The 15,154-nt window shown below is 43.9% G+C and overlaps 4 protein-coding genes across 4 annotated transcripts; 1 reads left to right on the top strand and 3 right to left on the bottom strand.

The window, feature by feature from the left end:
• Positions 1–2,849: 2,849 nt before the first annotated feature.
• Positions 2,850–4,122, bottom strand: BDQ94DRAFT_162454 (NmrA/HSCARG family protein; the record flags this gene model as incomplete). The annotated part of the gene is made up of 4 exons (XM_026769549.1): positions 2,850–3,100; positions 3,214–3,700; positions 3,799–4,013; positions 4,080–4,122. The coding sequence occupies 4 exons, from the start codon at positions 4,120–4,122 to the stop codon at positions 2,850–2,852; spliced, it is 996 nt and encodes a 331-aa protein (XP_026622076.1).
• A 2,022-nt stretch (positions 4,123–6,144) lies between these two features.
• Positions 6,145–7,369, top strand: BDQ94DRAFT_174301 (NmrA/HSCARG family protein; the record flags this gene model as incomplete). Its single annotated transcript, XM_026772317.1, has 4 exons — positions 6,145–6,193; positions 6,276–6,487; positions 6,560–6,710; positions 6,780–7,369. 4 exons carry the CDS (start codon positions 6,145–6,147, stop codon positions 7,367–7,369), a joined length of 1,002 nt encoding a protein of 333 aa, XP_026622075.1.
• A 2,240-nt stretch (positions 7,370–9,609) lies between these two features.
• On the bottom strand, positions 9,610–12,669 carry BDQ94DRAFT_174300 (non-ribosomal peptide synthetase; the record flags this gene model as incomplete). Its single annotated transcript, XM_026772316.1, has 1 exon — positions 9,610–12,669. One exon carries the CDS (start codon positions 12,667–12,669, stop codon positions 9,610–9,612), a length of 3,060 nt encoding a protein of 1,019 aa, XP_026622074.1.
• Positions 12,670–14,392: 1,723 nt separating this feature from the next.
• BDQ94DRAFT_174299 (uncharacterized protein) lies at positions 14,393–14,876 on the bottom strand (the record flags this gene model as incomplete). Its single annotated transcript, XM_026772315.1, has 2 exons — positions 14,393–14,755; positions 14,805–14,876. The coding sequence occupies 2 exons, from the start codon at positions 14,874–14,876 to the stop codon at positions 14,393–14,395; spliced, it is 435 nt and encodes a 144-aa protein (XP_026622073.1).
• Between the last annotated feature and the right edge of the window lie 278 nt (positions 14,877–15,154).

The raw sequence follows: 15,154 nt of genomic DNA, 5'->3' as shown, positions 1-15,154 counted from the left end.
TAAATATTATAGCTATATATTATTTTTCAATTAATACTATATATAGTTACTTATCCAGTAAGACTGTCAGTATTTCTCTAATATATATTTAATAATACTAGAATAATTAAAACAGAATAATCTGAGCTGAATCTCTAGAAACTACTAATTAACTGACTTTGAATAATAATAACTAAAGAAAGCTAAGCTGAATCAGCTTTATATAAAAAAAATTTATAATAATATCTAATTATTTTACTAAATGAAAAAAACTGATAATTATAAAGAGATTATCTAAAAAAAAATTAATAAAATAAATAAGAAAAATTTAAAAAAGATTTTTAATCTAGTTCTTAATTTTATAAATAAAACAAAATTAGAAATAAATACTGTGGCCGAACAGTATAATATACTTATTTAAAAATAAAATAATCTGATTAAGAAATATAATAAAATCTTTTAAAAATATAATATATAAATAGTAACAATAGTATACTATTTTATTTATAATAATTAAAGAGCTAATGCTCTGGAATTAAAGAAATCTTTAAAAATCTCTGATTCTTTGATATTTAATAATAAAAAGATTCTTATTTTTAAGAATTAGCTGATTATAATATAATAAAAGCTGAAAATAAATATAAACTATTTAACTACTCCAGTAATCCAGCGCGCGTACGTGAATAGTTATTGTAAAGATAATATCTGAAAATATCTAGTATTTTAATTTTTTTTTTAAATTAACTGATTTCTATGAAAATGCTATTAATATATTAGAATATTTTAAGATAATTTTTACTAATCTGAATAAGATTTGTAATATCTACTACTAGTACAAAAGATTAAAAATAATACTTAAAAAAATTATACAGCTTTATCTTTATTTTCTGCTATTTAATAGTAGAGACCAGTATTATTAAGACTCATTAAAAAAATTATTTATATTAATAATTATTTCCTAAGCTGAAGGAGATGACTATATTCTACTTAATAAATAATAAAATAAACTTTGATTAGTTTATTAAGATCTACGCTGGTATATCAGATGATAATAAGATTAGAAATATATACAAAGTTTATCTTCTAGATAATATAGATATATATATATCCAGTCTTATATTCTAAGAAATTATACTTGTAGAATTTATTAGAAGCTCTACCTGGCCAGATCTAGAATACTATTATTTCTATTAAAAATAAATAATTAAATAAAATAAAAGATTAAAAGAATTTTAATTATTTATTAGTTAGATAATTTATATTAAATAAAGCAGACTTTATAAAATATCCTATTAAAAATTTTAACTATTTCTTTCTAATTATAAAACAATTATATAGAAAATTTTATTTATTCTAATTCTTCCAAATAACTGCTGTAACAGCTCACCGCGGCCGAGGCTGATAAGTTTATATTAAATTATAAAAATAATAATATTCTGCTAGCTGAAAGCAGCCAGTTTTAATAAGAAAAGTAATATAATAGTAAGTAGTATTTAGAAATATATAAATAGATTACATAATATAATTTTATTTATTTTATTTATTTTACTTTGTTTATTTATTTTTATTATTTATATTTATTATTCTATACGTCTTTCTTTCTCTTCTCATGTTTGATATTCTAGTCTAGATGCACTAAATAAGACATATCTGATCAGCTCTCATAATATTTACTGTTATCCTAGCAGCAGTTATTCTATTTATTTAGGTGGGCGGGTTATATGTTAACTATCTGTAACTCATAAGTATTATTAAGATATTGAATAATATTATAGGATGCGTTGTTGTCTTTATTTCTGAAGATATATGTCAAACCTTAGGATTGCTTCCCTATTCCATTTAGCTTAGCCCCGTTGGTATACATACTATCAATCTGCGTCGAGGAAGTATCAACTGATGACTATCTGGAAGATAACTTCATTATAAATAAAAGAAGAGAAATAAAGCTGAATAATACTGCACAGCTATTTATAAATAAATATAGATAAGTGTTCTGTAGCTAAGCTTCTAAATATATAGTTACTTAAGAATAATTATATTAAGTATAAAGAACAGAACTAGCTAAATATATAAAAAAATATTTTTATATATCTTCTTTTTTTATATACCATATCATATACCATTCAGGATAGATTGATAGTTAATCTTAAGATTCCTATATACCCTGAGTATACCCTTGATGGTAGCTTTGATGGTAGATGGTCACGTGATGCGTAGCTGTCTCGGGCGTCGTATTGGCAATCCGCAATTGTACGGATAGCAGGCAAGACTCCGAGCCACGGTAGGCAAAACAACAACTTGCACAGAATCTAATTTTAAAATCATGCTGCCACACAACAACCTAGAAACGCCATATTCTGCCTTTTCGAAGTATAGAGTTTCTGCAGTATATACTTTCAGCACCAAAATAACATAGACTTGAAAATAGAATATTCGGAAACAAAATTTTCCAGGCGCTTGAATTAGCCGTTTTGCGCTAAACGTAATTATTTTTATTAAGATATCATACATTACAAATAAAAATTGCTATATCTAATGCCAAGAACTCCGGTTGTAGAAATTAACTATATTATCATACTACTGTATCTGCGGCGCACCACCCCCAGTGGTTGAGGGTTATACATCTAATTGATGCCCAGATGGGCTTTGAGATGGCCTGATTACCTTCTTCATCGGTTACTACGCAGCTACAGGAAGAGATCTTTTTCAATGGTGATTTCTGATAATAATGACTGTATTTGTTATCTGAATTTCATTTCTCGTCTCCATCTCGCACCTGACTCACACTAGGGTAGTGAATCAGTGAATGAACGTTGGCTAGACAAAGCCAGATAGTGAAAAAGGGGATGGTGGTGCTGAAGCCACATCCCCTACGACAAGAAATGTTTTTCAAAGTATTCTCGGACAGTAAAGAGACCCGTATCCTTCTGACCTTTAGCTATCTGGGCTGCCCTCTTCAACGCCCTACTGGTCTTCACATCGTTCGGGTGACCGAAGAAATTGCCATTGTTGTACTGGGTGAAGAAGAAGACGTCGCGAAGTTCTTCCAATACTCCCACGCCGTGGGTGGGAAAGTCATTTGGACTGGCTTGAGGCATGTATCGGGCTTTCTTGCCGGTGACTATTCGTCCAGAAAGAAGGAAAACCAGATTCCTCCATTTAGTATATAGTAAAAAAAAGTATAGCACACCTACAAGATGGGAAAATGAACAAACGGAAATCTAATCAACTTACCTTTCGAAAAAGTCTCGGTCATAATTTCAAGCGGAACAGCTTCACTGAACAGCTGCACTGTTCGGCCATGGTAAGAGGTCGGATCTAAGAACAGGCCGTGAACGAGATCGCCGAAGTCCTCTGCTACGGCGATCCAGGGCACCTCGCCGGGGCCGCCCAGTCGGGGGCTTGCGAAGGTCAGGTAACCCTCCGAGTCCGGAGTCAAAGGAAAACCCCCGAAGCAAGCGGCGTACTCGGGTGAAACAAAGTTTTCCATGTACCATCCGGGAAAGGCTCCTATGACGGCTTCAAATTCGGGCTTTTCGACGCCGTACTTGAAGACCTCATTTTTCGCATCCATTCCCTTCACTGCTGCCTTGCCGTGAGAGTGCTCGCTCGCTGACTCGCACGTGCTGTAGATGAGGACCTTGACGCCTGTCTTGGCCGCCAAGGAGATGAGATTTTTACCGAAGAGGGTATCGTCAATTCCATCAGGAGTGGGGAAAACCTAAATTGAGGAAGGGAAGATTGTCGGTGTCAGACAGTGCTTAGAAAGTTGAGGGAGCTTTTTTCCAACCGAAAACCCATAGTGAGAGAGCAACGTACAGGGTCGTGATGATGTGTATTCAACCAAAAACCCCAGACGCCATCCAGGGCATTACGCATCTCATCGTGGTTGAACCCGTCGGCTTTGACGACTTCAGCCCCAAGGCGAGCAAGCTCTTGGGCTTGCGGCGATGAGGGATTGCGAGTCAAAGCGCGCACGTGGAATCCGGCGGTGCTCTGAAGGAGACTTCGAGCGACGGAACCACCCTGGGCACCTGAGCCAAAGCTATCATGATTAGAACGTGAACAACAAAATTATACGACAGACGACACTATCTCACCAGTAGCGCCGTACACGGCAACTGTCTTGGTTAGAGGAGCCATGTGGAACACTTTTTCTTCAAGGATAAATCCAGGGAAACTAAGAACAGATAATAATAGGTTGTTGTTCGATTCAGGAGACTTTCAGTGATTGTCATGACTGGCTATTTATCTTATGGCATAGCAAATATCGTGAACGTACCCGTGACTAGCGACAATTGCGCTGCACATGTCCTTGCATATCCAGACCCCTATATGTTGATGATATCGACTCGAAATGAACCGATAAAGCAAGGTATGTTTTGCATACGTCATAAGAGTGAGTTCCTGTAAACCTGTCAAGAAGATAGGGGGATCCCATCTCCCCTCCCTCCCTTGCGCCTTGGTAGACGTTGCTTTTAATGTATGTTGCAGTAGTAGAATGTACAGGTACGAAGGCAGCGCCCAGAAGCAGCGCAGACGGGAAGTCAGGGAAGCCAGGATGGCGGCAGTAATAAACTGGGACAAGCAAGGTTTCCTATTGAATAAGGAACGACACCGACGAATCAAATGTTTGGATTAACCCGGAACACTGGTCTGTCAAGCACTACCTGACCCTTACTTCTTTTGTATGCATGTTGTACAAACAGCCCAAAACTTACCGGCGACTAGTATACGCATGCCACCGTCAGAACAGAAGACTGGCGCATGTGTCCCATTTCTATAGCGGGTAACGTTACCATAACCTCCCACCTTAGCTTACCGCCACCTACCCTTGCACATCTGCTTGATTATACATTCCCAGACCGAAAAGTTTAGGGTAAAAGTTGGATCTGTTAAGCACCTCCAAGACAAATGCTGAATTCGAGCTCAAACCTGCTTCAGATCCATAGGCTGCTCATAAGGATGCCACACTGACTCCAGTATGGTATATAGCAGTAGCCCGCGGTGAACTGAGCAAGCCAGCCTCCATCCAGTCGCTAAATATTGCATCATATGCGATATGTTATCTGTGTGAGCAAGTCAAGAAGTCTCTTACTCTCAACGGTTGCTGCTATTCTTCTAGAGACTTTTGTGGCCCTGACGTTGCTGTTGGTGCAGTTCATCCTACGCTTCCAGGTCTCAGGGCTTGAACAAGGATAGTGTGCATTTTCTATAAACCACAGATTTTCCCAGATAGCTAGCTGTCGGAGATGCTCAGCTTTTACAAATGCACTGGTATCTTTGTTCTTCTACGCGGGCCGCACCTCCGTAGCTCTCGGGAGTGAGCTGGAGCTACTTTCCGACTTAGGAACAGAGAATTTGAACCAAGTGTGATAAATGCGATGTTCTATGCTGAAGATCCTCTACAGGCTCCGGCACATTTTGCGCCCGTAAACATAACGCCGTCGCGGTATACAGTACTTGGGGTAGTACATGATGAGAAACTGAGAAAAAGAAAGGTGCGAGTTCGTCTTTCCTATGATTATAGTTGGAAAAAGGGCGATCTACATGGGCGTGCACAGGGTGCCAATCATTCAAAGTCGCAAAGGCTCAGATATGTTCCACTCCTGACAGTTCCAATATATCACCAAAACAAGTGCCATTGGCATGTGCTTCCCACGTTCAATATACGGGCCACTTTGTATGTGTTGCGGAAACCGTTTTCAGGCTCAGATGGTGTGCCAACACTTATATAATGACGTGTCTATGGCGCCGTCCTGCGAAGTGCCACCTCAAAAGCTCAATAAAAGGAAGAGCCTAGAAGCTTATCGAGATCGTAAAATGTATTTTGTAAAAATTGGTACTCAACATATGAAGGAGTAACGCTATGCAGATACGCGCATGATTTCATGCAGTAGTAGATACTTGTAAGGTGGAAATAGCAATGTTATCACAAAATCATCCCTAGTAGTATTTAGGGGAATATTTAAGCTTGTTCACTTCCAACTTTCCAGAACAAGTCCGCTTCTTTAGCTACTCTTCTTCTCTGTTACCTATTCCCACTGAAATTATAAGGTCATACGTGCCCTGCTCATCATCGATTCTCCTATCTGTAACCCAACTCAGTTTATTCCCGTTATCGTTCTCTGTTGTCTATAATCGGTCCACCAATTCTTATTCAACATGACAGCTGACACTGCTAAGAAGGTTATCACAGTTGTTGGTGCAACAGGTGACCCCATATTCCATTCTTCCTTATTGGAGTCAGAAGATATCATACATATTAAAGTACTGACAACTTTGTATTACGGTAGGCACCCAAGGAAGCTCAGTCGCACGATCCTTGCTCGAGAATCCCAGCTTCGAAGTCCGCTGTGTCACACGGGACATCTTTTCTGCCAAAGCGCAGGCACTGAAGCAATTGGGTGCGGTGCTCGTCAAGGCGGACGGGTTCGATGTGACGCAAATGACCCAAGCCTTCAACGGTAGCTGGGGAGCCTTCATTAACACGAATTCTGAAGATCCAGTTAGTGAAGCCATCAAAGAAAAGAAAAAGAGGAATAAAAGTTAGTTTCTGACCCTTTTACTCATCAACCAGCTGCTGGCCGAGCTCGGCAAGACGGACGTTGACCTTGGCGGCAATATATTGCGAAGTGCCGCCGCCGCCGGAGTGCGACATGTAGTCTACAGCTCTGCGCCCAAACCTGCTAAGCTCACTAATGGTGATATACGTATTCCAGGCCTTGACTGTATGTATAAAGCTGTGGGTCCGTCCTTTCTTGCCTTGAGTACTAACGCAAGATCGGGTGAAAATACAGGGAAAGCAGAAGTTGAGGCCATCGGTCATGAGCTACCGTTCCAGACTTTCACTCCAATAATTTTAGCCTGGTTTCTAGAGAACTTTTTGAGTGGACCATATAGCGAAATCTTCGGCGGCTTTCCAATCATGGAGGATGAGGAGGGCTACCTGACCTACCGAATCCCTCTCTGGGGCGGACGTGAAGATGCCCCGTGGATCAGCGTCACCGACGATCTCGGGGACATTGTGCATGGAATCTTCCTCGACCCGCTTCGCTGGAATGGTCGACTGGTCCAGGCCAATGGAGATATCAGCTCGTTTAGCGAGATCGTGAGCAAATTCGTCAAAGTTACCGGTCGGAAGGCGCGGTTCATTCCCTACGCAACTCCGGATGACTTCCCTACACATGGTCTGCAATTCTTAGAGATGGTCCGAGACACGTTTAAGTGGACTCAGCTACGTGGAGGTGAATACTACGGCACTCAAATCACCGAGCTACGGTCCGCTGCTGAGCTGAAACAGGCTTCCTTTCATGCCAAAGGTGGCAAGGGTCGTGAGACATTGCTGTCAGTCGAGGAATGGTTCAAGGCGCACTTTGCCAACCATTAGATAAGAGCCAGGAGTTATTCTTATTTGCACAGCTGTTGAAACAGCCATGCAGACGCAGATAGATTACTATGAATATGTAGCCTGTCATACCATACGAGTTGAACTGAGTCCCCACCGATGATGTACGCTCTCTTCTCCATGCTGCTTAACTTCAGTGTGAGAGAGAGCTTGGAATGCTTGGAAGTATGCAAGGGCTTGTTTGATTCCAGCCACAAGTTATGGAAGCTTAGAATCTTTATTATAAGGAACACCTCCAGGTCTGGCCAGATACCCTGCAGGCTGGACTGGAATGGATGGAAGATGAACTGATTATGCTGCGACTCCCCGAAGACACATACAGGCGCCCCATAAGTACGAGTTCGAGCACACGGGCACTATTCTGCAAGCTAATTCTAGGAACCAATGGCCCATGATCGCAACAGTATGACTCTGCGTCGCTGTTCCTTCATCACCGATTGTTTTACGCAACTCGATTTCCCCTCCTTCCCCCCTTACATAATACTAGCAGCTGTTAGAGGTTCGAAAGAAAATGCATATGTAGAAAGTCATAACCAAAGGTTGTTAAGTACTAGATATTCATGTGACTTAATTGCCCCTTGCTGTTTCAGCCCACGAATACGTTCATCGTGCTGGAATCCTCCTACCTCGGCGGATTCGAATAATGTGAATCAGGTTGGTCAACTCGTATATGCCTCCTTGATGATGGAGACTTTGCATGAGAGGTAAATGCGCCTTGCGTGTTATTATTATCGTGGCGAGGTCTAACAGGTATTGTATACTCGTAGGTGAAGAACCTTTTGACGATTATCCCGAAATTACGTACGATGGCCTGTGCGACCTCCCATCAAATGTAATCACAATATGGATATGTAGCCAACAATTCCTGAACCTGACTGAATGGACGAAGTCTCCGATAATCAGGATATTGCTTCACTGAGACGACAGGCAACTAATTGATTAACTGATTCCTAGCTTATCCTACAGTACAGCGCCTCCAGGGGCTTTTGCTGTGTCGCAATGCCCAGTGGGCTTCAGCTGCGAGCTGTATATACAAAAATGCGGCACCGTGCTCTAGTAGCCACAATGTACAACACAATGCGCCACTTACCTGCCTTCAGCATGAACCTAACTGTACTCGCCGTCGGGAGATTGCGCTCATCGTAGTCAGATTTCTTGTGCTCTCTACTGCTACTTAGCAAAATGCCTCATCCCCGCTAACCTGCCTTCTCCACTGGCAGCCGTTTAGGCTCATAAACTCCCCTAAGACATGAGATATTATTCAGTGCAGACCAATAGATAGATGAGGGAAATGAGTGTAGGATAACTACGCGGTTATAGCGTCTGCAAGGAGGTCTGGCTGAACTTATAGTCGCTTGTTAGTCGACATTGAATTGCTCATGTCTCTGAGAAGTCTAATAAATGGCAATCAGTTAGCTCTTTTGACCGCGCACGTATAGATGGATACTGGATATCTGATATTCCGTTGGCGACATCGAGAGCAACTGTTTCATCATCTCCCTTGCATTACTCAAGCGGTAATAAAAGGCAACACTGTCCGCCACGTCATACAAGATAATATGTCTTTAATATGTTCTCTCTCACGACCTAAGGAGACAGGACACAACAAATATCGATCCTATTCGATGTGGCACCGTGCATTACCCCTTGAAAGTGGCTTGCTAGCAGGAGAAACTAGACGGGTTTGATCTTAGACAGGGGGAAGCATGATCACTATGTACATGCATGGCCGTCCGATACTATGGACTATCAATGGTCTCCGCTGTCAGGCTGTGTACTGTTATGTAACAGTCAATGAATGCCTTGTTGTTTTTGCAGATATTTCCGACCATTTGGGCAATACGTGTGAGAAATAAAGAAGTAGATACTAGGGTCAGGAGCCAGATTAAAGTGAAAATATCGTGCTATAAAGAAGTATTGAGGATATCACCCCAAACCGCAATTCTGTATTAGTACTCCTTTTGTTATCCCATGGGTCATTCCGCAATCGATAATTAGCTTTATATTTCTAGGATTATACGTAGCCTTAACTGGGTATGGCATATTAACGCCCAATGTGAGGATTCGAATCAAATGCTGAATTATTAGGGTCTCTTAATAGATAGACTTGGTGAACCATTTTTAAATATGAAACTTCTGGTAAGTTCTTTCAATAACCAAATTGCTTATTAACCGAAGAGGTAGTTGACCCTGATCCCAGAATCACCAAGCTAGAATTTAGTTCATGTGCGATATTCCTGGGGTAACCACTGGCGGATGTACTGCTTGAAGAGAATAGACATGGGCTCAGTGCTCAGAACATCAGGGGCATCTTGAAGGGCCTCGCGGAGGTTCTCGACACCAAAAGTTGCCATCTGCTCCTGCACCTCCCAGCGGGTCAGCTCGCCCAGTACTTTCTCTCGCAACATAGGCATTAACGGGTGCAAGGGGTCCTGGGTCTTGAAGGAGAATTGCTCGACCCATTTGGAGTAAGGCAACGGCTTCATTCTTAGGGGCGTGAGGGAGTTGAGCATCTCGAATGTGGTAATAATGTCTATGGCGGCCTCGCGGCGGGGCTGGATGAGGTTGTAGGCATGTCCTATGCGTACTGGGTTGGCGGCAATGTGCAGTAGTGCCCCGACGACAAAGTCGACAGGAATGAACTCCTTACGTTGAGCGGGGAGTACGGGGTAGGAACCCATAGTGAGACAACTGGAGAACAGACGGCCGACAAAGTCATCTGGATTGCTGATGCCGCTCTTTGAATGGCCCAGAACGAATCCCGGCCGGTAGATGGCAGCAGGAAATCCATTGTCAATCGCGTTCCAAACCACACATTCGGCCACCATCTGGCTCTGCGAGTAGCCCGTGTCATAGTGCAGCGCCCGCATGTAACTACGGGGTCGCTCGTCCTCAGCCAGGTACTTGGCCCCGAGCACGAATCCGGATGGCCCGTAGGCAGCGATACTAGAGGAGTAATGCAGCATTTTGGGCCGTTGGTAATTAGCAAATCTAAGCATTCGCAGAGTGCCAATTACATTGGCGTTGCGGTGGGTGGAATAGGGTTGGACGTAGTTCACTTGCGCCCCTAGATGGAAGACGACACTGGACCAGCCGGCGAACAGGTCATACTCATCAGGCGTGAGCCCAAGGAAGGGCTGTCCAAAGTCTCCAGGGACGATTAGTATCCTCTTTTCCATCCCAGGCTCGAGGACAATCTTGTACTTGTTTAAGTTTGCGCGCAAGCGAGTCATTCCGGCCATGGTATCCTTGGCCCGAATCAAGCAGGCGACCCGGCTCACCTGGGGCATCTTGAGTAGCTCATACAGCAGGAAAGCACCCACAAATCCTGTTACCCCTGTTAGGAACACCCGTCCCTCGCCTGGAGCCTTCCAGTCTGGCACCGTTCCTCCTATCGGGATTAGCTCCTTGCCCAATTCACCATCCTGCTTCCAGACAGCTTCGAGTTTCTCGTGGCCATCGTCTGATTGAGTCCCCGTCTGTAGGGCCAAAATCAACCGGGCTAGTCCGTCTAGCGTGGAATACTCGTATAACGCCGCCGACTGCAATTCCACCGCAAATGCCTGCCGAACTCGGGCAACCAAAGTGGCCGCCTGCAACGAGGTGCCGCCGATATAGAAGAAATCATCCGATGGTTCGAGCCCTGCCACCGGTAAACGGAGAATATCTAACCAGAGGGCCTCCAGATGTACCAGAATCTCCGGGTAGCTGTTCTTGCGCGAGATATGCCCCGTTTTGCACAGTGACGCGGACCGGGCCACTTTCCCGATCTTTTCCAAGTACTGTTTCTCCAAGCGCTTGCGGTCAACTTTCCCAGTTGGACTCAAGGGAAAGGCATCAATGAGTTCAATTCGCGGCACCATATGCGGGGTGCGTTGCACAAACTCCCGGACGATGGTATTGGCGTCTGTGGTATCCGAGTTGGGTATCACGTAGGCCAACAAGATCGCTCCTATGGTAGAATCTTCGGGCTGCACCTTCAGCACGGCAGCGTCGATGACGAGCCCCGTCTCGCGTAATAGATGTTCGACAGCCTCCAACTCTATACGCTGGCCCCGAATTTTGACCTGATTATCCCTCCGGCCAATAAATTCGTATAAGCCGGCCTCATTCACGCGAACCAAATCTCCCGTCCGATAGAGTATGGTATCTGCCAGATGGGGAACATGCACAAATGCCTTAGCAGTTTTCTCAGGATCCCCAGAGTATCCCCGTGAGACCCCGGACCCTTGTATCAATAGCTCCCCGACGTCGCCACGAGCCACTGGCTGGAGGTTCTCATCGACGACATGAACAGTCATGTTGGCGACAACGCGTCCCAGTGGAACACTGTTGGCCTTCATATCGCTGGCTAGGACATGATGGTAAAGGCAATAGACGGTCGTCTCTGTCGGACCGTAGATGTTGAAGAGTCGCTGCGGCGGGCCGTTGTCAAGGATTGACTTGACCGTCTGCATATTCATAACCTCACCGCCGGTCATAAGGGTACGAATGGTGGCGAAGGCCTTGGGGACGGCGTTCACGGTCGAGGTCAACAAGGCGCTCGTCAGGAATAGAGTATCAATCATCTCCGAACGTAGTCTTTTAGAAAACGCCTCTGGATCCAGGAGTACATCTTGCGGGATGATAACCACGGCGGCGCCAGCTAGAAGAGGAACCCAAATATCCAATATACTAGCGTCGAAGGTGATATTCGACACCTGGGCAAACCGTTCCCCACGTTCAATTGGATGAAGTCCATGATATGCCCGGCTCATAATACCTTCTGCATGCAACTGCACTGCTTTGGGCGTTCCTGTCGTGCCCGAGGTATGAAATATATGCGTTAAGGCATCCGGACCATTGGAAGAGATGACTGTCTCAGCAGTCTGCGCCTTACAATGTGCATTAATCTCTTCATGATTGGCAACTAGATGATCATATTGCGAGAGCCGCTCCTGACGTTCGGGATCAGTTATGACAAGGCGACAACTCAAGCGGCTCAGCAACTGGTTCAAATAGCCGTCGGGCTGTCGGATATCCAAAGGTACACAATATCCGCCGGCGTAGATCACTGCCACCTGTGACACGATGTGGTTGATTCCCCTCGGGGACAGGACCGCGATCGGTGACTGGACGGGGAGTCCCTTCTGAAGGATCTGAGCAGCAAGATAGAGAGCTTTGAGGTGTAATTCATCGAAGGTCAGGGTCTGCTCATCACTTTTGACCGCCATAGTCGTCTTAGACAGCCTGACCTGCTGGCATAGTGCCTGTGCCAAGCCGCATGGTTCCAACGAGCCCATTGTCCCAGTTCCAGATCAAAACGAATTACTAACTGAGCAAAGGTGTGACGGATTATTAATCTCACAAAAACTTTGAGAAGCTGGAGGAAATCTATGTCTTGACATTACCGGCGACGTCCGGTCCTTAGAAACTCTTTATAGAATCCCTGACCTTCTAGACAACCTTGAAAACAACGCATCCTGTCTGGGCAATGCTGCATGCAACATCATAGTATTCATTACTCGTTCCAGAAGCCCATGAACTCATCTCCGCGGATGGACTAGCATAGACAGGCGTCCATTCCATGTTGACGTGGAAGGGTCTTGGAATTCCATAGGGAAGAGAGATATGAAGCGGTTGTTGTGACTTGAACAAGCGGTATGACCAATGCTCCAGTGGATAAACTGTCATATCCAGTGAGTCAAGGAGTACTGCAAGGGATCCTTTGCTAAAATGGCTCAACATTTGTCACACGCAGAGAATAAGTGTGACCCTATGGAAAGTAAAGTCCTAAGCCACATGCAAGGATTCCGGTGGTCGGACAGACAGTGCTGTAAAGGACGCTAGGATCTTGTTTCCTCGAGGGTCTGGAACCGACAATGGGCATGGGCAATTCTAGTGGCTGACACTATTGGACGAGACGGACGAGCGCTGGAAAGTTGGAGAATATTGGAGAGCGTGTGGACGTAGTAAGTCGACTGCAGTGTGCAAGTATTGCGTAAGGCCATTCCAGCCAAGTACACAGATTCCCACGGATTTCTCAATGCTAGGAAGGGGTAGATGGCATCAGGCAGGCCTTGTGACGACTCGGGTCTAGACAGGCTCTGTTACATGGTGTCTTTGGAGGATAACTGATATGTAAAGGTGGGGGCATAACGGAATATTTATACCTTTTCTGACCATTAGTCCGGCAAGCATATAAGAGTCGGGTGTTAAATATGTGAGACAACGTTAGAACCCCCAGTAATTTTGTAAATATACAGGTAGAGAGACAGCTGCAATCGGCCTTAGAAATGATTATTCTCAGTCTCGACTTTACAGGTCAGTCTCAATTAATGTTTATCTTGAAGTGTTTGCAGCCGTGCTATTTGCACCTTATGGCACATATATTGAAGCACATATATTCGATATTTTCTAAATATATGAAATAAATATAGTACTTCCAGTATTCTACCAACTATTCGTTTTAGAATTCATTTTTGAGTGCTGGTAATTAAGATTTAATATTAAATAAATCCACTAAATGCCGAATCACTAATTATAGTTATTTTTTACTATATTATAACTTACTGTGCTACCATGACAGGATTAGGCGTTTCTGTTGCTTAGAATGCATATGTTGATGTCTGCCTGCTTCTCCTTCTTCTTGGTTGGGGACTTTGCTAAGAAAATAGTGGCTAAGCCAGGCCATGCGGAAAAACTATATATACTAATAGATTAGGCTTTCCTTTCGAACACTTACAATATTCGTGTCATGGCAGTCAGCGAAACACGTGTAGTACTGTAGTATATTCTGGTATCTCGTATTACCATCAGTGAGATGCATTCTATGCTCAAGATATCTATAAGAGCACTTATAGATTGCACTATGGGTTATAGATACACAGATTGACAGGCATCCGGAAGTGCAGCTGAATTCCCAGCATTATCTGTGGACTCATTAAATGACCAGGACCAGTGAAGAGAAGAGACTATGTCATCAGCATCCTCACACTCAATAGATTGTCCCAACAGCCATTCACCTCATAATGCAGCGCTAATTTCCACATTGACGCCTGTGCTCAGATTAGGATCGCTATGGAGTCCGGTAGGAGGCACCTGCACTGCCGAATTGTTGCGGATGTCTAAGGCGTCAAGCCGTGGTGAAGGGGCCGATGGCATCTCCGGCGTTTCTCTTCCAGTTGAGTCATCAAATAAGACCTCGTCTGGAGCTGGATGCGTGACGTGATAGCTGGATGTTCTGGCAAGGTGGTCTAAACGCTCTAACCTAGCCTTTTGGAAGTCGCGAAAGTCATGTTCGGCTACATCTTTCCCGACGCGATTGTGATCCTGACTGCGTAGCAGCATGCAGTCGCATTTTATCATTCGGTGGACTACCTCGAGATACTGAAGTGGTTTAGCTCTGACTGCGCTAGTGCGGAAAGCTGGGGCTTACCAGATCTCTCACAAATGCCGAGCGACTCGCAAGCGGTCTAATTGGCGCGAGCAGGTGACCGATTGCCTTCATTATTTCGGCGCTTCTAGGATCACTAGAATTATCCACGGCAACAGTCGCCGAGGCTCAAAAAGAAGAGCTGTCAAAGTGATTCTTAGCAGGATTCTTACTAAGAGGACCACTCAGATCAATGGTACTCTCAAGTGCAACATATGACTGAATACCAATATGCGGATCAAATATGATGTGCCTTTCTAGACCTTCCTTGATTATACCCGAAATGGCCAGGGCGTGTGCAATTCTACTACTACGAGCCTGGACAACACGATCTTTCCTTGTAGAATCACGTG

Source organism: Aspergillus welwitschiae, assembly GCF_003344945.1.
Source record: "Aspergillus welwitschiae strain CBS 139.54b unplaced genomic scaffold BDQ94scaffold_40, whole genome shotgun sequence".
Classification (NCBI taxonomy): Eukaryota; Fungi; Ascomycota; class Eurotiomycetes; order Eurotiales; family Aspergillaceae; genus Aspergillus; species Aspergillus welwitschiae.
The sequence above is the reverse complement of the archived record's forward strand: the minus strand, read 5'-3'. Positions and strand labels throughout refer to the sequence as shown.